The sequence below is a fragment of the Staurois parvus genome, unplaced genomic scaffold (genome assembly GCF_062004578.1).
Source record: "Staurois parvus isolate SC_StPar_1 unplaced genomic scaffold, SC_StPar_1.0 ptg000114l, whole genome shotgun sequence".
NCBI lineage: Eukaryota > Metazoa > Chordata > Amphibia > Anura > Ranidae > Staurois > Staurois parvus.
This window is the reverse complement of record NW_028317910.1, coordinates 3,063,926-3,091,562: the sequence shown is the minus strand read 5'-3', so window position 1 is coordinate 3,091,562 and position 27,637 is coordinate 3,063,926. Positions and strand designations below refer to the sequence as shown.

The 27,637-nt window shown below is 40.4% G+C and overlaps 1 protein-coding gene across 1 annotated transcript; it reads right to left on the bottom strand.

Moving 5' to 3' along the window:
* On the bottom strand, positions 1-27,616 carry LOC149467376 (uncharacterized). The gene is made up of 11 exons (XM_089671881.1): positions 27,505-27,616; positions 23,962-24,084; positions 21,216-21,413; positions 16,838-16,929; positions 16,642-16,752; positions 9,995-10,027; positions 7,216-7,324; positions 6,608-6,650; positions 4,069-4,194; positions 3,853-3,878; positions 1-389 (listed from the first exon to the last, which is right to left on the bottom strand). The coding sequence occupies exons 1-11, from the start codon at positions 27,563-27,565 to the stop codon at positions 322-324; spliced, it is 990 nt and encodes a 329-aa protein (XP_089528007.1). The 5' UTR covers positions 27,566-27,616; the 3' UTR covers positions 1-321.
* Between the last annotated feature and the right edge of the window lie 21 nt (positions 27,617-27,637).

The window sequence follows — 27,637 nt, the reverse complement described above, 5'->3', positions numbered from 1 at the left end:
TGAATTGCAACAGTTCCACCCTCTATTCAAAAAGTAAAATCTTACAGAACATTGTGAATGTACTTTTGTAACATAAAGAACTTTCTGATTATGATAGATAATGTCGGGTTATTATGATGAATTCTGAGTCAGGATTTTGTTCTTCAAAACTTCTTACTCCGTCGACAACCAAAATGTCTCTCCAGTAATGGATGATGTTGGACAATATAACAGGGGAGGAATGGGGATTTAATATTTTCATTATTTACAAGAAATTACATTTTTAGCAGTCTGTCCACTGGTGGGTGACCCCCCTATTCCATCTCTGCGAATGTGAAGACTTTAATACTGTCCCAGAGTCCTCAGCATCATCCTTTCAATGCCGACCATCTGGTGTCCATTCTTGTTAGCTGAAAAAGGTGACTAGGGTTAGTGTCACTGAAGAGATGCATTTGTTTCTTGGTTTAACTGTAGACATATAGGACTGTACTTAAAGTTTAACTTCACCCTAAGGGGGAATTTCTGCTCTATGTCCTCCTCCCCCCTCCTCTTCTTTTGGAACTTTTATTGGGGGAGGTGCGGGTATCTAGTTTTCCCATGTCCACTGGAATTGCCTAGGCGATTCCACCAAAAATCCCACCCAGCTCTTCTCTGCCTGCAACCTTTTGAGACATGTCACAGGTCCCAGAAGGCTGAGGAACCATTTAAAAAAGCACAGCACAGCACACACATGCGCAGTGGGAAGCTGCAAGGAGTAACAGCCCGCTTCCCATACTAAACATGCTGGCCCTGAAGACCAGAGAGGAACCGACTCAGGTGAGGACTGCACTGGATCCCTGGAGAGGTATGTCTCCAATTTTTAAAACCTATGTAAAAGGGTATATTACTGCGCCTCCCAATAAATTATTTAAACCAATATTCACATCTCCACAAATAATATATCACACAATAATAAATCAAAGAAGTCCATGTATCATAAACAGTGAATACAAATTAAAAATATTATGAAATGTCCATGCATGTGATGTGAATTTCTTCTCAAATTGTACTGTACAATATATCACTGCATTTCACCTCTTGTGATCCTCTGCAAAAACATACATGGTGGAGGATCACAAGAGGTGATCAGCGGGTCTTCTCTGTGAACAAGCCCCGGTGGTTGGCGCAAACATATCAGAGGGCATGGCTGGAATGGTGGCTGAAGCCATTTCATATACCAGACTCCACGGGTGGTCAGATCAGCATCCTTTCTTATTCTTTAACTGCTTTAAGCGGACATTTACTCATAATAATTGATAAAAAGTAAGGTTCTTTAGCAGAGAACATATATTCCACATTAATAATTATGCTATCAAAATTAGTGCGTGCTATAAACTGCCTCCGGCGTTGTTCCTGTTTTTGTCTTGCTGGGGGCTGCCATTTTGTTGAAGCACAGAGCCCTGAGTAGCAGTTAAACCAGAACTAAACCCTCCTATCCTTTTCAGCCAAGGAAGCTGCCATCTGACTATCAGTAGATCGTCCTCTACAAATTCGGCACAGTGCCTAAAAATGCCTAAAAATGTAAAGCAACTAAGCATGTGCAGAGCACAGTGAGACAGTGTATAAGCAATTACTTTTAATGTTTTACATAGCTATACCTGCAAAAGGGGCAAGCCTGAAGTGATCTAGCAAGACTTAATTTTCTGACTAAAGTTCCACTTTAAAAAGTGTAAACTGGAAAAGGGCCTTAATTTGTTTCTCTTTTAAAGTCCATCTAAAATTAAACATCCATCATCTAAAACTACCCCAGAGGATAACAACGCTGTTTGCTTTGCAGTAAAATCACACAGCAGCGTTGTCACCCTGTTACAGGAAGGGGATAATAATTAATTTACTGGCAGGATTAACAGGTAATAAAACCATATTACAGGAGAGACTGTTAATGCTAGTGAAAGACTGCATCATATACATCATGTACTTTGCCTATAAAAGTATGGTTATGTGATCTACATGTCAAAGGACAAAGGTTGAGTACTTCTAATTGGACAAAATGGATACTTTAAGAGTATCAGCATAAAGGATTGGGTATAAAATAGATGTGTTTTAGAGAATAGCAATAGAGAGTGCCAGTGATTGGGGTATTCTCGGGTAAAAGGGCGTGATCTACACCCCAACTGCTAGTTGGGTTAAAGGGGGTGACATGGGCAGGCCGTAAGTTCTGATTCTGATCATGCTGATCCACTGGTTTGGTAGCTGCTGAGTTACTGACTGGAATCAAGCACGAACAAACTGTATGTTTGTTCCAGACCAGTGACTCAGAAAGAATTAAAGAAGCCAGGCAATTAGCATTTTCAGCAGGTGGGCAGCTAGTTTTGCAACTATAAAAAACTCTTAGAATGCTTAGTCTGCACTCTGTAATCGCCTGGGCTCCTCACTGACAACAACCTTCTTGACCCTTTACAGTATTTCTTTTGCTCACTACACTCCACTGAAACTGCCCTACTAAAACTCACTAATGATCTACTAACTGCTAAAACCAATGGCCACTACTCCGTACTCTTACTAATCTACCTCTCTGTGGCTTTTGATACTGTTGACCATCCCCTCCTCCTCAAAAAACTCCACTCTCTTGGCCTCCAAGACTCTGCTCTCTCCTGGTTCTCCTCCTACCTATCACAGCACTCCTTTGGTGTTACCTATAACTCTGTCTTCTCCACTTCACTCCATCTTTCTGTAGGGGTCCCTCAAGGTTCTGTCCTTGGACCCCTTCTCTTCTCCATTTACACCTCCACCCTTGTTCACTTGATAAACTCCCATGGCTTCAAGTACCATCTCTATGGCGATGACACACAAATCTATCTTTCTTCTCTGCACCTCACCCCTTCAGTCTCCTCTCGCATTACTAACCTACTAAGTGACATATCAGCATGGATGTCACTCCACTTCCTCAAATGCAATCTTTCTAAAACTGAGCTCATACTATTCCCCCCAGCCCATGCCCCCTCCCCTGACTTCTCCATCAAGATCAATAACACAACCATCAGTCCCTCTCCTCATGCCAGGGTGTAGGTGTAATCCTAAACTCCCATCTGTCCTTTCAGCCCCAAATCCAGTCAATGTCCAAATTTTGTAGGCTTCACCTCCACAACATCTCCAAGATACGCCTGTTTTTAACCTCTGATACTACTAAGCAACTTTTTCACTCAGTTGTTATCTCTTGCCTTGACTATTGTAACTCCCTCCTCATTGGCCTACCTAATCGCAGGGTATCTCCTCTTCAGTCTATCATGAATGCTGCTGCCAGACTCATCCACTTTACTAACCGTTCCATATCTGCCATCCCTCTCTGCCAATCCCTCCACTGGCTTCCCATTGCCCAACGAGTAAAATTCAAAACATTAACAATAACATATAAAACCATTCATAACTCTGCCACAAATTACAGCACCAATCTTGTCTCCAAATATCACCCAAAACGTCCTCTCCGCTCCTCCCACGACCTCCTGCTCTCTAGATCACTTGTCTCCTCCTCTAATGCTCATCTCCAGGATTTCTCCAGAGCCTCCCCCATCCTCTGGAACTCTCTACCCCAATCTATCTGACTACTGCCCACTCTGCCCACTTTTAGGCAATCCCCGAAAACCTATCTCTTCAGGGAAGCCTATCCTGCCTTCAGCTAATAACCAAATCTTCTATGTCTCCTACCAGCTCATCTCCCACAGTTATTACCTTTTGTACCACCAGCCCCTCCCTCTTAGATTGTAAGCTCCAAGGAGCAGGACCCTCCTAACCCTCTTGTATTGAACTGTATCATTGCTGTATTGTCTCCCTTTACATTGTAAAGCGCTAAGCAAACTGTTTGCGCTATATAAATCCTGTATAATAATATCTTACCGTATTCTTTACTACTGAATCCCCACCTGTCCAAGAGACAGAAAAATATTAATTAGATCTCAGATCCTGTAGCTGTATAATATTTTGTAATTATTTCATAAAAAAGAGATGACTGTTTCTTTTATTATTAATCGATACACAGTTGTTTTCTTGTAGGCTTGGTCTACAGTGTGTTCCATTTGTATACAATGAAGGATGTATTATCAGTAAAATTACCAGTCCCAGCATCCATTGAGGTTAGACATGTTAGATTTGGCCTGAGGATAGAGGATGATGAAATTGTTCAGATCGGCGACTTGATTGTATCCGGTGTTTCTGGCGTATTTATCACCAAGCTTCTCCCTGTATGTAAAAAAACACTGCTTAATACAAAACTCAGCCAGCAATATGGCCTTGTTAAAGAAGGCATAAAGAAATGACATTTGTTTTGCATTATGAAGCTTTCCAAGCAATTTGCAAACCCAACACCTATACTTTTCATTTAGGGAATTTGTGCTGTAGGACCACAGGATGCAGAGGCACCTTCAAACAGCACAGAGATTCCACATTTTATTTGGCATTGTATGTAACCAAGACTTTATTTTTCTTATAAATTAGAGGCAGGTTTTCTAGGTCCCCTTTGCTGGGTAATGTGATTGAACGCATGGGAATGCTGAACTTTGTGTTTCCCACATGTTTTGAATTAGCTCTCCCATTGTGCACCTCATTCAGGGACTTTTTTTTGCCTTGTTTTTTTTTTTTTGGCTAAAGCAAACGCAAAGTAAAAAATAGTGAAACCAATGAGAAAAACGTAGATGAGATAATGGGGTTGCGACATAATAATATTGCCTAAAAGGGCTTTTTAAAAGAGATAGTTGCTGCAGGCATAAAGTGCAGGAACATGCAAAGATGAAAATAGCTACAGCAGTTCGTAATTACTCTCTGCTACAGCTGAATATCTGGGTAGTGTTAGAGCTCCCTAGATTTCAATTCACTTCCTGTTGCATCTCCAGGACGGGAAGTGAAATTTCCCTATGGGGACACAGGTAGTACTGTGCAGTTTGGTGTGGCACAATTTTAGAAATCATACCTGCCGTACTTCTTGTGCGTTCCTGTGCGAATAGCAGCCTATTGAAATGAATGAGCTGTCAAAACATGCCGCACAGGAACGTGTGGTAATATTAGGGTTGCTACCTCATCCCTTTAAAACCCAATACATATTAATTACACAGGTTCTGTGGCTGATTAAGGTGGTAATTAAACTCAGTTAATGCCTTATCTGTAATAAATTAGCACCAGAATCTGTGTAATTAATATGTGCTCGGTTTTAAAGGGATGAGGTGACAACCCTAGGTAATGTGCACATTATGGTGTGAACTGGCTCTTAAGAACAAGTTTTAGGCTAGGTTCACAGCTGTGCGGGTGGTGCCACTGAGGATCCACACAAAAATATGTATAGCTGCACAGAGGAATGTGGACCTGTGGGCGGGTGCCATTAATTCTAATGGCACGCTGCCTGCACTGGAAATTTCAACAGTGCCCGTGCGGGCTGCGTTTTCCAAAGAAGTGCAGGGACTTCTTACCTGCGCGTCCTGGGGCACAGGAGTCCATTCAAATGAATGGGCTCTTGTGCCCACGCAAAACGTGGCCCGCATGGCCGCAGATATGTGAACCGGGGGTAAGAAAGGTTTTAGAAAACTGGTTATGCCATAAATAGACCTAATACCCTGTGTTGTGAATAGACGTCATTGGCAATTGCTCAAATTACACAGCTAAATGAGTTAGGCTACATTCGCACGGGCATTTCAGCGATCACATGCGATTACCACAGGTGATCGTTGGCTGTGAAACAAGCACAAATAGCCGCAGCCAATGACAGTTTGTCATTGTGTGGTAGCACCCAGATATTGCAGAGTTCCCCTTTAAACTGTAACACTTCTAGCAGCCTGTGTTTGTAAAAGCAAAGTTTTTAGCTAACTCTCCCCCTCCCTTATTTCCTGTGAGTGAATGTACCAGCTTGTAGTTAGCACTCTTATCTGCAGCTGCTATTTCAAGGTTATATTCTGCAGAGTTTAAAAAGACTTTTGATTGTATAGAAAGTGAAAGAAGGAATGTATGCATTGTGACGTAATCATTGGTATATATGCTTGTAATTTTCTATAACTCACTTAGCAGATGAGAGCATGAGCCATCTGTTAGGTCAAACAGTGCTGTTTTTAATAAATCACTTTATTTTCCTCAGAAGTCTGTGTCCGCAGTTGCCTGGTTCTCCAAAATTGCTACTACATTTGCAGTGTACAGGTTAAGCAGCTGCAGCTATCTTCTCACAGCTGTCAAACCCAGTAGCAAGAATCAGTAGATTCTGGGATTCAAATATGGCCTTAGAAGACAGATGTATTGCTGTGGATTTTTTTTCTCTCCATAGGAGAACAAGTACAGAACCATTGCTGAAATTTCTTATGATCCAGGGGCGGACTGACCATTTGGAAACTCGGGCACAGCCCGAGGGCCCGGGGTCAGTAGGGGGCCCCATGAGATGCCCCTGATACCTTTTTCATAGGCTTTTTTGAGTTTGGGCAAGGACACAGGGGCCCCATGATCCCCTATTGGCCGAGAGCCCCATGAGTTGTCAGTCCGCCCCGTTATGATATTTCATTTTTTTGTATGTAAATTAAACATTTTATACAAAAAATAGAAAGGATATAAAACATTTGTCTATACACTTGTGGAAAAGTGGCCAATAGCTACTTATGTTTTCCTTTAAGCAATGCCTTACCTTGCCTGAAGACAGCCATGGAATACAATGTGCAGTCTGCATTCTGAAATAAATATCATAAAGTGATAAACAGATTATAAAGATAAACTGCACATCTGTTTGAATTCAGTGGTTTTAGAATAGCGGTTTAGAGAAAGCATAAACTCCTTTTAACTTTCATCCATTCATTGCCTAGCTAAATATGCCACTTACCTAGCTGGTGTTCCTGACTGATCCATTGTATCCAAATGCAGACATAATACTGTATGGCCCCAAACAGTTCTAATTGGTATTGCTTTTTTGCACAAGCTTCACCCCTTTCTGTAGCGTAATTATTTTTTGTTGGAATATTGGAAGAGGGTAAAACTGGCTACTAAAAAAAGCATTTGTATTCTATCATGAAAATCTAACAGTTAGAATTAGAGTGTTTTTATTGGCACTAAGGCTAGCTTGGAAAAGAACAGCCTTCTGGTCTGAAAAAGAGAATGCAAGTAAAGAGTAATGCATTCCTGGGAGGTATGGCTACACCAATTCAGTAATGGACATTCAGATTATTATAGGTGCCCATTGGTGGCTGGCTCTATTTAAGTTGGTTTGCTGGGAGTCAACAATTCAAAGGCTTTACTTACGTGCTCCACTCTGGCAGGAAGCAGGGACATAAATATATCCAGCAGTATCCATTCCGTAGGTGGAGGGGGAAGTTGGCTTAAAAAATTCTGACTGGTCAAACAGAATCAGCTAGAAGAGAGACAAGGTGGAGACCATTGAATTCGATGGGGAGAACAGAAAAGAAGGTTACTTATGCTCTGTTATTACAAGCTAACCCCAGGGAGAAAAAAACTTTTTCTGAACTCCTATTATGCTTCTCCATGGAAAGGGTTAACATGCTCAGGAATTATGTGCTGCTTCACTACTCCTATGTGCATGCATGCTTACCTTACTATGGTACTGCTTTTTAGTCCTCACGCACACTGGACGTTTTTACAGCGGCTGTTTTTGGCTTTTGACATTTTTTTCTACAGTCAGTAATCCCCCCAGCATGTTATCCTATGTGTCCATGCACATATAGACTGAAATCAACGTTTTTTGGCTGGGAAAAAAACCCCAGTACTAGTGGGTTTCTAGGGGAGTTTTTTAGCTGTAAAAACACTCTAATGCTGAAAAATGCAGCATAACACAGTAAAATGCTGAAAACTGGTGTTTTTGGACTTTTTTTTAAAAAAATTTTTTTTGGGTAAAAAAAATGCTAAAAAACACAAACATGGAAAAACGCTGCTCAATTTGGCAAAACGCCGCTAAATGCTAATGCAAAAATGCTAAACAAAAGCTGAAAAACTCACGTTTTTAACATGACTTTACAGAGCTAACATTACCAGCATTATCAAAACATCCTGTGTGCATGAGGGCTAGTTTGTGGGGTTTGTTTCCAGTGCAAGTGACTCATGGTTTATACCTCAGATAAACCTTGCTGCCACCTACATTAACTGAGTCACCTCTATCCATTAATCCCTTCTGATTTTGCAGTCAGTTTTGTGAGTATGTGTGCGAGGCCTACGGTCATCCATGCATGTGGGGTAACTTTGCTTGTTGTAGGCATGCTCATCAATGCCCGGGACCAGGCAGAGGCTGTGGTCATGTGGAAAATCTAACATTAAGACAGTTCCCTGACTTTCACTGTGTGCAGTAAAAATACAGAGTTCCTCTGAAACATGGTGTCCCATGTCACCACACACTGTAACTTTATTAGTTGTTGCATTAGGAGGGATGGGCAGTGCCTGCGCCCACTCCACCAGTCCAGCATACCGCTGTTATCTCACTATCAGTAACATGCATGCTGACCACGCCTAACAACAGTTTGCTTTTTGTCTTGAACTGTGCTTGGTTACTCTTAGCAACGGCCTTACTTTCTCTTAACTTGCTGCATTAACCCTATTTGCATGGTATTACTTCATACCCTTTGTGCTTTACAGACCCTGGTTCTTTAGATACACCAGAGCCAATATGGACCCCTTTGAATAACTGCAGACCAGGCTCAGAACAGTTAATGTAACTTTACTGAAGAAACGTCAACATTACAGCCCACTATGACCAAGTCCAATCCCTAATCCTAACTACAGTTGTGTGGCTGCCCAGGCATACCTCTATGAGGTGGTATTCCATGCAGGTAGTCTTCATTGCTTGGATGTCTTCCAGAACCCCGATGCCTTCCACGGACTGCAAGGCGCAGCAGGCCCTGCCACAATTCAAGCCAAGAAGGGGAAAAATCGGCCTGGGATCTAAGCATTTCCCCTTTTTATATCACAAGTGGGCTGGCTGGGACACAAAAGTCCACGAACTGAGCACACATAACTTAACTCTTTATCCTCAGCATGGGCCAGCTGCTAATTTACTAAACCAGCATTACAACCTGCTTACAAGTAACCAAGGTTTTTACCAGGTGTTCCCTATGCAGATGTTCTTGTTGGCAGTAGTACCTGTTGGATCTCAAGTACAAGGAATTGGTCCTGCTGTTTTAGGCTTCTCCATTGTCTCGATCCACTAACAGGCCTGGACCTGGACCATTGTCTCCTACTGAAGACTACCTAGAACTCCACCCTGGTTCCATCGGGCATGGCACCATCCTCTGCATTATCCAGGGAGGGGGTTTTCTGCAACCTTGCAGGATTTTATGCAAAAAGTTGGTACTTCGATTGTTGAATCCAAATATAGAGAAAGTACTTTTACACCTTCCAAAATCCTTATCTGACACGAATGCAGCTTTTGCCGATTCTAAGCCTTTCACTGCAGATTGCTTGTTTTATGAGGAGTTTCACAAATCCCTAATGGAGGAGCCTACTCCTGAGGAACAGCATGCAGCTGCTATTATCCACAGGTTATCCAGAATACCTATTTAACAAGACTTTTTTTTAGAGGTAGGATGTTCTCACTACAGTCTCTGCTATTTCTCGCCTAAATAAAACACTAACTGTACTTTAGTAGTGCTTTCCAAATATCTGTTTTCCCTAGCTGATCCTGCTGTGCAGGCTACCATTGCTGTAATGTCAAACCCTGCCTAGAGGAATGGATTAAACCCATGTCAGAGGATGCTGCTGCTATTCTCACTAATCCTGTAGCATTCGAACACTGAGAGCTTATTCTTTCTGCCTTACAATATTATGTGGATGGCATTTCTAGTTTTCAAAATGAGTGTAATCTCTGTGAATATGCGGAGAACTCTTTGGTTAAAATGTAGGTCTGCCTTTTTCATAGGCTTTTTTGAGTTTGGGCAAGGACACAGGGGCCCATGATCCCCTATTGCTCGGGGGCCCCATGAGTTGTCAGTCCGCCCCTGGGTCTAACCCTTCCCCAAAATGTTTCTTTGTTTTGGTTGGCATTCCACTTTAATTGTTTGCAAAGTATTTCTCTTACCTCTCCAGTAAGAGCTGCTCCAGGGCTTGGTTTCTGGAAGTAAAAGAGAAGTGTAAGTCAGTTACATTTAAGCTTACCTCCAACCTTACCTTTAGTCGTGAACTGTTGTACAGGATCGACTCCTGCCCTGAAATCGTTTACTCTGATTTCACTGCACAATGTGAGTTTCTCACAGTGTGCAATAAAAACCATATTCAGTAAAGAATTTATAAAAAGGAAACTACAGTCAGAGCCCACCTCATTTTCTGGTTTAGGATGTCCAGCAGCATCTCACCCTTTCCTCACCTACCTGACTCCCTGGCCTGCCCCTTTCATTTGTTGGATTTAAAGTAGTATTAAAATACATATTAGGCACAGCTTACCTGTCATAATGTGTCCTCCAGCACTGCACTGTGACCAGTCCCTCGGGTCCCGTGAACTTCCATCTTCAATCAGTCTTCCTTTGTCTCTTTGGCCACTTGAATGGCCAGGCCAATGTGATGTCACACCAGGGGCATATTTACTACAAGGCAAACAAGGCATTTGCCTAGGGCGGCATCTTTTAGGGGGGCAGCACTGAAGAAGAAGAAGAAGAGTGGACATATGTGGCATGGGGACCAGGTGGGATCCGAGAGAGGCTGCGGGATCCCGGGGGGGGGGGGTTAGTGGAAGGCAGGGATGTTGTTGGTCAATGTCAGGCTCTCTCCTTAGGGGAGGAGGGGGCTGGTGTTGGTCAGTGTCAGGCTCTGTCTGTCAGGGAGGGCATCCGCTTTTTGTGTTGCATAGGGCAGCACAAAACCTAAATACACCACTGTGTCACACTGTGCTTGAGCATGGGAGTCACATCCCCACAGCACAGATCACTGCTGTACATGTACTCTAAGCAATGTATGCGAGTCTAATGTTGGCCATACATTATACAATTTTCTGTCCAATTTCTGCCCAGTTTCCTTTAGATTTACCTTCAACTATGTAGTGCAAGGGCCTGCCTAATTGGATACAATTAAAAGTGTTTAGGTTTGACCTCCTATTATATGGTTTTTGGTAAATCTAAACCAAAAATCTCAAGAAAATTGTATAATATATGGCCAGCCTTAGTGTATATGACAGCTGACAGGTAGGAGGTGCCTCTATGACAGAAGATACCAATAGGGGTTTATTTACTAAAGCTGGTTCACTCAGAATCTCATGCACTTCTGCGTAGAAACCAATCAGCTTCCAGGTTTTATTGCTAAAGCTTCACTGAACAATCTGAGGTTAGAAGCTGATTGGCTACCATGCACAGCGGCACCAGATTCTGAGTGAACCAGCTTTAGTAGATCTCCCCCATAGAGTCTCTTCTGTGATATAAACCCTACCTATTACCAATTTTAAAAATTAGAGCTTAATACCACTTTAACCACCTCCCGCCCGCCATATAGTAAGGTGGTTCTCTCGTTCTAACCGCGCATGTGCGGCTCCCGGAGTGCACAGCGCGGTGATCGGTGGTGCGATGTGTCCCTCGGACACAGCGGATCACCGATCCATGGAAAGAGCCGAAGATGTCGGCTCGGTCATGTGATCAGCTGTGTCCAATCACAGCTGATCACATGTAAACAGGGAAATGCTGGTTATCGGCATTTCTCTCCTCTCGAGCTGTCACGTTGACAGCTCGAGAGGAGAGCCGGTAATCAGCATTCCTCGGAGGGGACATGTACACAGATCATCAGGGCACTGATGATCAGTGTGCCCTGATGATCTGTGTAGCCCCAGCAGTGCCACCTGTCAGTGTCCATCAGTGCCAGCTGTCAGTACTCATCAGTGCCATGTGCCAGTGCCCATCAGTGCCACATCAATTTCACCATGTCAGTGCCTACCAGTGCACATCAATGCCATATATCAGTGCCCATCTGAGCTGCCTTTCAGTGTCACCCATCAGTGCCAGTCAGTGCCACCTATCAGTGCCAATCAGTGCCACCTATCAGTGCTGCCAATCAGTGCCGCCTATCAGTGCCAGTCAGTGCCGCCTATCAGTGCCAGTCAGTGCCGCCTATCAGTGTGCATCATATATATATACTGTATGTTGAAATACATTTTTATTACAAAATATATGAAAAATGTTTTTAAAAATACATTTCAAATATACTGTATGTCTTTAAAAATACAAATCTACATTTTTGGAATGCATTTACAAATATATGTAAAAATATATGTTACAATTACTTTTTTATATGTTAAAATAAATCTGAAGAATATATTTTAAAAAAATTTTAAAAAAAATATTTTTCATATATTTTGTTATATATAAAAAAATGCATTTCAACATGCAGTATATATATATACACTGCATGTTGAAATGCATTTTTTTTATATATTACAAAATATATGAAAAATATTTTTAAAAATATACTTTTTTAAAAATACTTCCTAAATATATCGACATATTTGAAATACCAAAATTTTTGGCCATATTCAATATATTTCAAAATGTATTTCAATAAATATATATATATATATATACACAACATATATGAAAAATATTTTTAAAAATAAATTTCAAATATACTGTATATATACAGTGGGGATCGAAAGTTTGGGCACCCCAGCTAAAAATTTGTATTAATGTGCATAAAGAAGCCAAGGAAAGATGGAAAAATCTCCAAAAGGCATCAAATTACAGATTAGACATTCTTATAATATGTCAACAAAAGTTAGATTTTATTTCCATCATTTACACTTTCAAAATAACAGAAAACAAAAAAATGGCGTCTGCAAAAGTTTGGGCACCCTGCAGAGTTAATATCTTGTACTGCCCCCTTTGGCAAGTATCACAGCTTGTAAACGCTTTTTGTGGCCAGCCAAGAGTCTTTCAATTCTTGTTTGAGGTATCTTTGCCCATTCTTCCTTACAAAAGTCTTCCAGTTCTTTGAGATTTCTGGGCTGTCTGTCACGCACTGCTCTTTTAAGGTCTATCCATAGATTTTCAATTATGTTGAGGTCAGGAGATTGTGAAGGCCATGGCAAAACCTTCAGTTTACGCCTCTTGATGTAATCCCCCGTGGATTTCGAGGTGTGTTTAGGATCATTATCCATTTGTAGAAGCCATCCTCTCTTTAACTTCAGCTGTTTCACAGATGGCATCAAGTTACCATCCAAAATTTGCTGAAATTTTATTGAATCCATTTTTCTTTCTACTTGTGAGATGTTCCCTGTGCCACTGGCTGCAACACAACCCCAAAGCATGATTGATCCAACCCCATGCTTAACAGTTGGACAGAGGTTCTTTTCATTAAATTCTGTGCCCCTTCTTCTCCAAACGTACCTTTGCTCATTCCGGCCAAAAAGTTCAATTTTAACCTCATCGGTCCACAGAACTTGTTTCCAAAATGCATCAGGCTTGTCTATATGTTCATTTGCAAAGTTCAAACGATGATTTTTGTGGTGAGGACGTAGAAGAGGTTTTCTTCTGATGACTCTTCCATGAAGACCATATTTGTACAAGTATCTCTTTATAGTGGAATAGTGTACCACAACTCCAGTGTCTGCCAGATCTTTCTGGAGGGATCATGTAGTCAAACGTGGGTTTTGAATTGTTTTTCTCACAATCCTGCGAACTGTTCTGTCTGATATTTTTCTTGGTCTTCCAGATCTTGCTTTAACTTCCACTGTTCCTGATGACTGCCATTTCTTAATTACATTCCGAACAGAGGATATTGACATCTGAAAACGCTTTGCTATCTTCTTATAGCCTTCTCCAGCTTTGTGAGCGTCAACTATTTTCAGTTTCAGTTTTCTAGACAACTGCTTAGAAGAACTCATGGTGCTGATTGTTGGGGCAAGGTCAGATGAGTCTGGGCATTTAAAACCTTTGAGATTGACATCAACTGGTCTTCCCAGATGATGAGTGAGAACAATCCATGACACTGGCAGGTCTCAGCTTGGCAAAGGGGGCATTGCATGCTATAATTTCTGCAGGGTGCCCAAACTTTTGCAAACGCCATTTTTTTGTTATTTTGAAAGTGTAAATGATGGAAATAAAATCTAACTTTTGTTGACATATAAGAATGTCTAATCTGTAATTTGATGCCTTTTGGAGATTTTTCCATCTTTCCTTGGCTTCTTTATGCACATTAATACAAATTTTTAGCTGGGGTGCCCAAACTTTCGATCCCCACTGTATATATATATATATATATATATATATACTGCATGTTGAAATGCGTTTTAGTACAAAATACATGAAAAATATTGTGCATTTACAAAACATATATTTTGTAATATATAAAAAATGCATTTCAACTTGCAGTATATCTAATATTAATATACAGGATTTATATAGCGCCAACAGTTTGCGCAGTGCTTTACAATATAAGCGAGACAGTACAATTACAATACATTTCAGTACAGAAGGAATATGAGGGCCCTGCTCGTGGAGCTTACAATCTAAATATATATATATATATATACACTGCATGTTGAAATGCATCTGTATATAGTACAGTGGGGATCGAAAGTTTGGGCACCCCAGCTAAAAATTTGTATTAATGTGCATAAAGAAGCCAAGGAAAGATGGAAAAATCTCCAAAAGGCATCAAATTACAGATTAGACATTCTTATATGTCAACAAAAGTTAGATTTTATTTCCATCATTTACACTTTCAAAATAACAGAAAACAAAAAAATGGCGTTTGCAAAAGTTTGGGCACCCTGCAGAAATTATAGCATGCACTGCCCCCTTTGCCAAGCTGAGACCTGCCAGTGTCATGGATTGTTCTCACTCATCATCTGGGAAGACCAGTTGATGTCAATCTCAAAGGTTTTAAATGCCCAGACTCATCTGACCTTGCCCCAACAATCAGCACCATGAGTTCTTCTAAGCAGTTGTCTAGAAAACTGAAACTGAAAATAGTTGACGCTCACAAAGCTGGAGAAGGCTATAAGAAGATAGCAAAGCGTTTTCAGATGTCAATATCCTCTGTTCGGAATGTAATTAAGAAATGGCAGTCATCAGGAACAGTGGAAGTTAAAGCAAGATCTGGAAGACCAAGAAAAATATCAGACAGAACAGTTCGCAGGATTGTGAGAAAAACAATTCAAAACCCACGTTTGACTACATGATCCCTCCAGAAAGATCTGGCAGACACTGGAGTTGTGGTACACTATTCCACTATAAAGAGATACTTGTACAAATATGGTCTTCATGGAAGAGTCATCAAAAGAAAACCTCTTCTACGTCCTCACCACAAAAATCATCGTTTGAACTTTGCAAATGAACATATAGACAAGCCTGATGCATTTTGGAAACAAGTTCTGTGGACCGATGAGGTTAAAATTGAACTTTTTGGCCGGAATGAGCAAAGGTACGTTTGGAGAAGAAGGGGCACAGAATTTAATGAAAAGAACCTCTGTCCAACTGTTAAGCATGGGGTTGGATCAATCATGCTTTGGGGTTGTGTTGCAGCCAGTGGCATAGGGAACATCTCATGAGTAGAAGGAAAAATGGATTCAATAAAATTTCAGCAAATTTTGGATGGTAACTTGATGCCATCTGTGAAACAGCTGAAGTTAAAGAGAGGATGGCTTCTACAAATGGATAATGATCCTAAACACACCTCGAAATCCACGGGGGATTACATCAAGAGGCGTAAACTAAAGGTTTTGCCATGGCCTTCACAATCTCCTGACCTCAACATAATTGAAAATCTATGTTTTCCTTAAAAGAGCAGTGCGTGACAGACAGCCCAGAAATCTCAAAGAACTGGAAGACTTTTGTAAGGAAGAATGGGCAAAGATACCTCAAACAAGAATTGAAAGACTCTTGGCTGGCTACAAAAAGCGTTTACAAGCTGTGATACTTGCCAAAGGGGGCAGTACAAGATATTAACTCTGCAGGGTGCCCAAACTTTTGCAGACGCCATTTTTTTGTTTTCTGTTATTTTGAAAGTGTAAATGATGGAAATAAAATCTAACTTTTGTTGACATATTATAGGAATGTCTAATCTGTAATTTGATGCCTTTTGGAGATTTTTCCATCTTTCCTTGGCTTCTTTATGCACATTAATACAAATTTTTAGCTGGGGTGCCCAAACTTTCGATCCCCACTGTATATATATATATATATATATAAAATATATTTTGAAATATATTGAATATGGCCAAAACTGTAGTATTTTAAATATATGTCAATATATTTGGGAAGGATATTTTTAAAATATATTTCAAATATATTGTTCTTCCATGTGGTTAATCTTTCCATGAAGGTCATTGTACAAGCACTTCCTGTTACATTGTGACAACAGTCCATCCTTGTTTTCCAATGGTGCTCCTTCATTTACACCGTGTCACATGGGCTTCTGATGGAGACCACAAGTGGCCATTTCAACACATATCACGCAGGCACGGCTCTTGGGCCACTGTTCTCGCTATCTGGAAACCCCACCCTGAGAAATAACATGCAGCCATTGCTGGAGTACATGTAGACAGGAAATGACTGCAAAGGATCATCAGGAGATCAGCTTCACTGAGATGCAACAAAGGATGGAAATAAGGTTAAAACTAATATTGTAAAATGTAAAAAGATGGCGGTTGTTTATGATGCATGCTGCTTTATCAAATTATACATTTACATGAAATCATGAGATGGATGACAGGATCCCGATCATGTATATATCATGTGAGTCCCATCTCACCTGGAGCCCACCATAGATGTGGTTCAAGGCCTCGTAGGCACCATTGTAATTGCAGTTGTTGATGTATTGGGTATTGGTAAATCCACAAGTCCCTCCGTAAAAATCAGTAGGCTGTAAGTAGAAGTTTTATTACATTATTGTACAGGAATGAATAGATCACCATAAATCCCATTGGTTATTAATTAGGGACCCTCACCATGCCATGCTGTGCTACTATATCATAGACAGTCTTAATGTTTGCAGCATTCGTGTATCCTTTGTAAAACTCCTCCTGTCTCTTCACCACTCCTGCAATGCACAGAAAAAAAGTGTATTCATATTTGAAATCCAGCTGCATTTGACAATTGAATGCCCGATTTCAGTTATCGGCTACTGTGCAGCAGCCCTATGTAGATACAAAGTAGTCTCCTGATTTTAGAATGAATAAAGTGAAGTAAAGTCTTTTTATCTATTTAACTGTAATGCAGGCCATAGATGGGTCAAAAATCGGCCGATTTTCGCACCATTAATGGGTTAATTGGTTGGCTGTTTTTCTGGATTTTGGCACATTTTTTTATCGGTAAAGTTGGAAAAAAATCAGCCAATTTTGCAGATGGGCCGATTTTCACACCAATGATGGGCAAATCGGCCGATCTTTTTACCAATACAAAAATCTGTGCATGAGCCGTGACCTGCAAGAAAAAGAAGAAGAAAAAGAAGAAAAAGTCCACTATTAATAAACGGACGATTTTCGACCCATCTACGGCCTGCATTAGTGTCTATGAAATTCCTTAAGGCTGAATCTGTCAGTAATTTAATGGAAATGTCAATAGGGGCAGTTAGACCGGCCATACATGGGTCGAAAATCAACCGATTTTTCGTCCGAAAATCAGACCTAAGAATAATCGGCCGATTTTCACTCTGTTAGAGGGTCAATGGCACCGGGTGATTTTCGTGGTTCCTCCCCTTTTCAGTGATCAGGCATGTTGGAAAATTCGTGAAAAACGACCGATTTTTGACTCAATGATGGTCAAATCATACGATCACTTTTCCGAAAAGAATATGCGCATGAGCCGTGACCTGGAAGGAACAGACGTTTTGCCTGTTATACGGGGTGAACTTTATGACTTGGTCGGACGATTTTCGAAATCAATGATGGCACCATCGGATTACCGAGCGAGCAACGTTTCTGATTTTCGGACGAAAAATTGTTCTGAATTTGAACCATGTATGGCCTGCATAAGCCTTGCAGTGTTTGTCTTTGTCTGTTCTTTTGACACTGAAATAGGTGTGCACATTGGAAGATTTCCCCTTCTGCTTTGAGGATAACTCAAAATTTAGGATTTTCCTGTCACTGTCACCAACAGTAGGAGAAGGCAAATATTCCCAGTGGAGACGAAGAAAGCAATAAAGCCTGAAAGAATTTAACTGTCCTGTATATCGCATATATCATCATTGTGTTGAGTAGGGAGCCATCTATTGGGTGTTCACTGCAAGTGCACCCTTATCAATAAATAGCAGAAAGTGTTTGTTCAAAAATAAAGCTTTTCCATAAACCACTGCAGCCATTTCAGCTTCTAGAAGAACACCAGTGAAGGTCTTCTCCATTCTCCCTTTGATACATATATGTCTGTATGTTCTTTCGTTTTGTTTGTTAAAGTCACATACATAGCTAGATCGCATTTAAATGTATTCAATGTGATTTGTAGGCAGCTGTTTGCAAGAAATGTATTCATTGTAAGCAGTTGTGAGAGACAAGTATACAAAAATATTGTAATTTCAGTTTATGTGATTGTATTGCAGTTTTACAGAACTATTCACAGAGGAAAATTCATTTTTGGAATGAAACACAATGTTGCTTCTGTCAGTTTTGTTAGCTAGCTGTTGGCTAACAGTTATTAGGACAGCATACTAACCTTTTCATGATCTCAAAAAAACGTTTTCCCCTTTAGATACACTTAAAGATATGTGCAGGTTCATAACTACAAATGACAGGGCCCTATAGCAAAATGTTGATGGGACCCCAAACATACTAGCCCTTATTCACCCCTTTCTTTTATGCATACCTAAAGATTAGTCTCTTTTACTGCAGACTCAGTATCGCCCTCCCTTACTTTACCACCCCTGATATGAGCCCCTTCCAACATAGAGTAGATCAGTCTTTCACTAAAATAGTTGTTGGTTACATCATGCACTGGAAATAAAAGTGGAACTAAAGCCTGCGATCCTTTACAGTCAAGGAAACTGCCATCTTAGCCTCTGATCTGCGGTTTTCATGGTGCTGCATATGTGACCAGTTATGACACCAGCCATTTCATGGTTTGACAGTTCTGTTGAGAGCACAAGCAACTGTGACAGTTATCATTCACAGCTTGCACTGAATGTAACTGTTTTGCAAAATTATGAGGTTAGTTCCATTTAAATTTTCATTTTTGGGTTTAATGCTTCTATAAAGTGTATTATTAGTCAAAATAATTTTTTAGGTTTGCATAAGAGTATGAAAGTTTTCACTGCTGTCTGTTTACCATCTTAGAAAAATCCCCCTCTCTATTTGACTTAATGACCACTGTCACTAAGAGAGAAAGTGATGAGTTATCCTATACTGAACTCTGAGATAAGCAAATATTGTCTAAATACAAGAGTCACATGTATTCTTACTTGAATCTTGGATTGCTTTGTTTATTCTTTCCAAATTAGTACAGTAGTCCATTGTAAAACTTTACCTCTGTGCAGGATCTTCCTGTAATAAAGACCGATCACTGCTTCTTTCTCTACTTGTGCAGGGTGACTGGTCTTGTCCCCGCCCCTTCTGTAGTTTTCTGCAGGCAGCCTGTAGTGGGTGGAGCCTGCTGGACTCCTCCCACAGTTCTAATCTCTGCTTAGGCTATGTACGCCACAGTGATGATGTCATTGCTACATTTTCAAAGTAATATCTGGGTTTGAAAAGGCACTTGGTGCACGTGAAGTTAACCTACATCCTTTGCAGCTATTGAGTTATATATTTAAAGTGATTGTAAAGGATCATTTTTTATTTTTTAAAAAATACCAATCATGGTATACTTACCTGCTCTGTGTAATGGTTTTGCACAGAGCAGCCCCAATCCTCTTCTTCTCAGGTCCCCCACTGGTGCTCCTGGTTCCTTTTCCTGGTAAGCCATTTGCTATGGGGGCACTCATGCATGCTTGCTCCTGAGCCCCCTTCTGTGTGTCCACAGACACACAGAGCACAGCGTGGCCCCGCCCCCTGACTCTCCTCATGGCTGTGATTGATAGCAGTTGGAGGCAATGCCCCCTTCCTGCTGTCTCTTAGCCAACGGGGAGGGAGAGAGGCTCTCATGCACATCTCTGAATCAAGATCATGCTCAGGTAAGTATATGGGGTGGCTGGGGAGACAGCAGACCACATAAGATTTTTTATCTTAAAGTGTTACTAAACCCACAACAGTAAAATCAGTCTGTATATGCAGTAAAGCATGCTTGTTATACTCACTGTGGAACCTAAGGGGTTTCTCCTCTGCATTGTGTAAAAATGCTGTTTGGTCCTTCCCTTCTTCCAGTGCCCCCCTCTTATCTCCTGATAAGACATATTGTGTGAAGACACTCTGCACATGCTCAGTTTGGTGTGTATTGCTAGAGAGGTTTTTATTTTTCTTAGGAGAGTGCATCTGATCAGCACAGGGTTAATCAGTACTGTCCAGACACAGGTCAGGGGTTTCAATCCTCCTAGAGCAGAAAGAAAACTCCTCCTACAAGCTTTAACCAGTGCTCAGCTGAACACTGTTAGAAGCCATAAGACTGGTGTAACTGCTGATGAGAAAAATGTATTTAGCAGTTTATATTTACTAAAATAATTGCATTTCATTGTAGTATGTACTGTGGGAGACCGGATATAGTGAATGCAGGGTCCTGGGTTTAGTAACACTTTAATGCATCATATTCATTATGAGCCAGTTCACACCATGCCCGCACGAGTGATTTCAAGCCCATTCATTGTGAATAAGCTAAAATGGCACCGCACCGCGCCGCGCCAAAGGTAGTGTATGCAATACATTTATAATGCACCTTATCCGGATTGCATGGTACAAAAGTACCATGCGATCCAGTGTGGGCAAACGCACTGTGTTTGCGACCTGCATTTGGGATGTCGGCACATTTTTGCAAATCAAAAAAGTAGTGCGTTTTGCATGTGGCTTGAATCGCACAGGAATGCAGAGCTCATTCCTGTGCGATTTAGATGTGGGCATGGTGGGAACCGGCCCTAAGGCAAAAAAAAACAACTTTCTAGCTTTCCAAGCACGTTTTTTTTGTGCCAGTTCAGCTTCAAGGTTGTCACTAAAACAAGAACAGAGGGGAAATCTTACAATATGCATGCTTGATTTAGTGACAACTATCCACATTGGAGAGGACTGCTTTCTTCGGGGACATTTCCCCAACTGGACACAGACAGCCAGAAGAAAAAACCTGACACAGGTCCTAAACATATCTGACGCTATCCCAAAAAAGTTTTGGCTATAGATAGACTTTAGTATCTAGGAAAGTAGTTTCAACACACAGTTCTTACATAAAATAGCATCTTAGTACTTTTTGCAAGCTTACCAGGAACCACTACAGAATCCTTAGTCCCGGAAAAGATGAAGACTTTATCATTTTGGAGGTTTGATAAGGGATCAATGAGGGAGCTGCTCTCATAACTCTGAGCCTTGGAGGCGAGGTTATTCATATTAATGCTGTTGGGGAATAACATGCAGGTGGTGGTTGCAGAGGCCAAACTTCCGGCTGCACAGTAATAAGGTCCTGCGTTTTAAATGAGAAGAAAATGCATTACTGTTGCGCTTTGCTGAATATTGTAGCAAACACTTTATTGGTCGTGTGTGTAGTTTGCAAGTAAAATAAATAAATAAATCCTGCCTCTTTGTAAATATGTTTTTTTTAGCAATCCTTTTAGGAAGTTTTATGAAAATTTTTTTTTTATTCCAGTGTTCTAAAATGAACAGCTTAAAGCGGAACTAAAGTCATGGATACTTACCATAGTTCAAACGGTACCTTGCCAGCATCGGCATCTTCTACCCAGCTTCTCCCCGGGGGCTGGTCTTTGGCTTGCCCACAGCGGGATGACGGATGACATGCATGTGCAGGAGTTCAGTCATCCTGTCACACAGGCACAATGCCGGAATTGTTTTTTTTTTTTCTTGTTACTTATATCACAAGATTTTAAGCAGGTAAAGAAGGTGACTGTACAAACTGTGTTGGTTTGCGACTTTGGCAAATCATAAATAATACAGAGTGTGATATATATTATTGAAGTTACAAAACCCTCTGAAGTTGCAGCCAAAGTCACAAAGATAGGAGAGAGAAACAACTTCCTTGTAACGTTTATGATTTTAACATTGCATTCTATGGCACTCATGTCACAAAGAAGATGCAGAAAAGTAGTGCAGAAACAATTTTTTTGTTGTTGCTGGGACTTGAGTCACAGCAATGAAGATGGCACCCATTAATATAAATGTGTTTTGGATTGACATAAGACTTTCTGTGTTGCACGTTGCAGGAAATCGCATGAGAAGTTGCAGCAGGGCTTGAACCAGGTCCTCCTTTTTCCTTCCCTGTATATTACAAATCTGAAATATTTTTGAACATTTGTAAATAAAAATTTGTAAACGTTTTGTTGATGTTGTTGATGAGTGGTACACTATGGAACTCACTATCAAAGCAAATGTAAACTCTAACTGTATAATAGTAAATATATATATATATATATATATATCTATATCTATATATATCAGCCTTTCTCAACCAGGGTGCCCAGGCACCCTGGGGTCCTTTGCGGTTTCTTCAGGGGTGCCTTGGCAAAGTGTCTAAAAATTGCCCAAAATGCGTAAACAAACCAGCGATGGAACAAGCCTGCCTTTTAGTTACACAAAGCCACAGGTTTTCATTGTGCACCATTACGGCCTTCTAGTTTCAGCGTCCTGACAACTAATGACATCATCAGTTGATAAGGAGGATGTCAGCTGCCTGCACAGCATCCTAGTTTGACCCTCCCCTGTCCTTCTCCATCAGTGCTGGGGTCACATAGTTTTTCTTATTTTAGAATGCGGTGCCCTTTTAAAATTGTGGACAGCCTGGAAAAACCCCATTTTAAAATGGGGTGCCTCCAGACTGTCCATAATTTTAAAGGGTGCCCCGGGACTGTCCATAACTTTAAAGGGTGCCTTGACTGTAAAAAGGTTGAGAAACACTGATGTATATATATATATATATATATATATATATATAATTTTTTTATTTTATTTTTTTATTTCTAAAGCACTGTGTATCATAAACGATTGCACTTCTTTTAATAAAATACTTGTTTTCAATTTTTATCATATTTTATTGTATCTCAGTCAACCCCAACACCTTTGTAGCCAACTTTCTCTTTACATGCACTACAGCAGTAGCTGCATGGAATGTCTGGGTCAAGTTTTCTAAAGGTGACAACAGTAGACCATGCCCCTGTAATGTGTGCCGAAATGACAACCTCTAGTCTCCACTGAAAACCCAAGTGACAGGGTGACAACACAATTGGGAGACTGAGATGGAGCATTGTCACCCTATAACAGGAAGTTCCTGACTTTCATGGCAGGATCAACAACAATCAATTTAATGAAAGCTGATTTTAAAATATTGGAAATTATTTTTTAGATTACCCTAACGAGTTAGAGGTTATTTGAGGTTTTAGTGACTGAGTTTACAATCTACTTTAGATAAATAAAATCCCAAGATTGTTTCACTATTGATGTATAAACATTTTGGGAAGAACAATTAAATTTCCACATTTCCCAGCAAACATAAACATTGACAGATTAAATTTTCAGCCAAGAGAATTAATAAGGCTAGGTTCACACACAAGCAGTGCAAAATTGTTCAGTCTTCTAGCGTGATTCAGTCAGCAACTACATTCCGATTAGCTGCAGTTAAGGTGGAATACCAAAGCGTTTTTGCATGTGTTTTTCATAGAGTGGCACTTTTGGAATTTCCTTACTTGGTCTCTCTCTCATTGGAATCACATTATCACATTAGAATCGCATTATATCTGAACATCTTTCCATTTCACATGCAGTTCCAATTGAACTGAACTAAAGACTGCAAAATTGGATCACACATCATGAAAACTTGCAAAAAGGCAGTTGGACTTCATATACGTGAACACCCTCTATAGGCACACATTTTATTTCTCAGGTCATGCGAATCAGGCAGTTGAAAATGCATCCAAAAACAGATCTGTGTGAACCTGTGGTAAATATTGCATTTAGTCAAAATTTGTCGTTTGACTCCATTTTGAGAGCCATTGAAAACATACCTCCAGCAAAGAGACCTGCTCCAATGATCTTCTTAGATTGAGCAACATGGAACTGATTGGCCATATATGATCCTGATGATAAGCCAGACACTGAAATGGCGGATTCATCCAAATTGTATGAGCCTGCAAAGATTCAATTAATTACATAGATATGATTCCTAACCAGGATCAAAGATCACGTTCAAAGAAACCACAAAAGTTACTATCAGATGCAAATAGTAAAAAAATAATATGTAATGTTATGGATTAAGAATGTTTTCAATAATAGAAGTGTTCATAGTTTATTTTATCAATCAACAAACTGGAAAGTAAATGAGCAGAGAGAAATCCAAATCAAATCAATATTTGGCCTGCCCACCCTTTGCCTTCAAAACAGCATCAATTCATTTAGGTACATTTGCACACAGTTTTTGAAGGATCTGTGCAGGTAGGTTGTTCCAAACATTTTGGAGAACTAACCACAGATCTTCTGTGGATGTAGGCTGCCTCAAATAGTTTTTTCTCTTTGTGTAATCCCAGACAAACTCCATGATGTTGAGATCAGGGCTCTGTGGGAGCCAAATCATTACTTCCAGGCAGGGACGGACTGACCATTTGGGTACTTGGGCACTGCCCAAGGGCCCAGGGTCAGTAGGGGGCCCCATGAGATGCCCCTAGTACCTTTCATAGGCTTTTTTGGGTGTGGTTTTAAGTGTGGGTGAGGACACAGGGGCTCCATGATCCCCTATTGCCCAGGGGCCCCATGAGTTGTCAGTCCTCCCCTGCTTCCAGGACTCCTTGTTCTTCTGTACGCTGAAGATAGTTCTTAATGACATTGGCTGTACGTTTGGGGTCTTTGCCCCGCTGCAGAATACATTTGGGGCCAATCACATGCCTCCCTGATGGTATGGTATGATGGAAAAGTATCTGCCTGCCTCTCAGCACTGGGGACACCGTTGATCCTGACCAAATCTCCAAATCCATCTGCAAAAATGCAGCCCCAGACTTGCAAGGAACCCCCACCAAGCTTCACTGTTACCTGCAGACACTCATTATTTTACTGTACCACTCATTTTAACCAAGGCAGCCTTTCAGTGGTCTAAGGAGAATGTCCTACCACATGTGAAACCCTAGAATTTTATATAAAGGTACAAACAAGTAATAATCTTGAACAAATATGATATTTTGCAGTCTTGTGAACAACATCTGCTAAACAGCCATGACATTAGATAAGTACTATTTCTGAGTTTGAAGGCAAGATTTAGCAAGGTAAACAAAAAACACAGAATCACGCACTGATTTTGTTGAGCAGGTATTTCAAACATGAACAAACCTTGAGATAATTTTCTTTTACATAAGCTTTAATAGGTTTTACAAGGAAATGTACATATATGTTATATGTGTTCCAACAGTCAAACTTTAACAAGGAAGTAAAGATGAAGAGATAAAACATAATCTGAATGATAGAAAGATAATGGGAAACTCTCTCCTTGCCATAACCCCCCAATTCCAAGCCCTCCTGCCCCCCTCCATTCCTATCCCATACCCCAATTTTCCTGGACACTCCCACTACACTCCCCAATTTCTTCTTACTTTCTTACTTCATATGGATTCACTCTCCCAGATTCTGCAGCTCGCTGTGAGAAATAACTGAGATCTGTATGATGACTCCGGCATAAGATGAGCCACAAGAGGAGACACTTTAGAGGCCTGGGATGGGTTAAGACATATGTAAGTACTAGGCTGTTTAGGCTGAACTGCTGTAATACTGACACTCAGTGGCTGAATATCTCCTTGCCATGGGAACTCTGCCATACTGAAGTCTCTATCTGCTCAACCCAGCTCTGATGAAGAAGGGAGCACCCTTCAAAACGCGTTAGACTTCACCCCCCCCCCTTTTTGATTTACCTGTAACCCTGTTTGGATTATGGTTACTTATGCCTGTTATACCATCACTTTGTGAGTATATTTCCTTAATAATAAAATTAGTCACTATGTATTGAGGTAATGCGCAATGTGTGTGCGCTCTTTCTTTCATCTTCTTCTACACTTGAATCAGCTCCACCTTTTTACTTTCCTGTATATTACAAATCTGAAATATTTTTGGACATTTGTAAATAAAAATTTGTAAAAGTTTGTTGATGTTGTTGATGAGTGGTACACTATGGAACTCAATATCAAAGAAATCACAAATCACAAACAACTCTCCTCCTACTACAGTCAAATATTTTAAATTTTGACTCATCAGTCCAGAGCACCTGCTGCCATTTTTCTAGACCGCAGTTCCTATGTTTTCATGCATAGTTCAGTTGCTTAGCCTTGTTTCCATCCCCTAGGCATGAAAACATAGGTACTGGGGTGTAGATAAATGGCAGCAGGTGCTCTGGATTTATGAGTCCAAATTTGAAATATCTGGCTGTAGCAAAGGCAGATTGTTCACAAAGGGCTGGAGAGCGGTGCAACAATGAGTGTCTATTGGCAACAGTGGAGCATTGTGCAAGATTAGTGTTGCATTTCTGCAAAAGGAGTTGGAGATTTGGTCAGGACCAATGGTGTTCTCAGCACTGAGAAATACAGGCAGATACTTATCCATCATGTCATACCATCAGGGAGGCGTGTGACTGGCCCCAAATTTATTCTGCAGCAGGAAAACAACCCCACCATTCAGCCAATGTCATTAAAAACTATATTTAGTGTAAAGAAGAACAAGAAGTCCTGGAAGTGATGGTTTGGCCCCAACAGAGCCCTGATCTCAGCATCATTAAATCTGTCTGGGATTAGTGACAGAGGGATTTGAGGCAGCCTATATACACAGAAGATGAGTTAGTTACATACACAGAAGAAGTTAGTTCTCCAGGATGTTTGGAACAACCTACCTGCCAAGTGACTTCAAAAACTGTGAAAGTGGACCTAGATGGATTGATGCTATTTTGAAGGCAAAAGGGTAAAGGGTGGTCACACGAAATATTGATTTGACTTGGATTTTTTTTTTTTATTTACATTCAATTTTGTTCATTGCTAAAAATAAACTATTAACATTCTAAATTTACAGTATTTTTTCACACCTGTCTATGACTTTTGCACAGTACTGTATATATACAGTATATATATATATATATATATATATATATATATATACTGTATACCCAGCTTAAAATTAATAAAAAGGAGGTGGAAAGTAACCCCGTGGAAGTGGCCAATAAAAGTGAGCAAACCTTTGAACAAAGAGATCTTATCCCTGGATTCCCTAAGAAACATAAGGGACCATAAGTTGGGTTGACTCTTTAATTTGTACCAAAAACTAAAATATTAGTTTATTGGATAAACTAATTCTTTATGAAACAGGCAAAGGGTTGAGAAAATCATATTATACTGATACTCTCTTCAGCCTCAAATCATTTGAAATACTTTTCAATAGAATCTACAAACCTTCAGGTAACTAGCATTGTACTTATGTTTTTTATCCCATGATATCTGATATTTGAAACAGTAAACACATTCACCATGTGGATCTCTGGCTCATGGTAATAAATATATCAAAAAAATCATCTTGCAATATCTTACCAAGACTTGTCTGTCCATGGACAAAGCCAACCAAGGCGAGGAATAAGATGTAACCACTCATTTTCACCAAGGCAGCCTTTCAGTGGTTTGAGTAGAATGTCCTACCTCACGTGTGAAACCCTAGGATTTTATA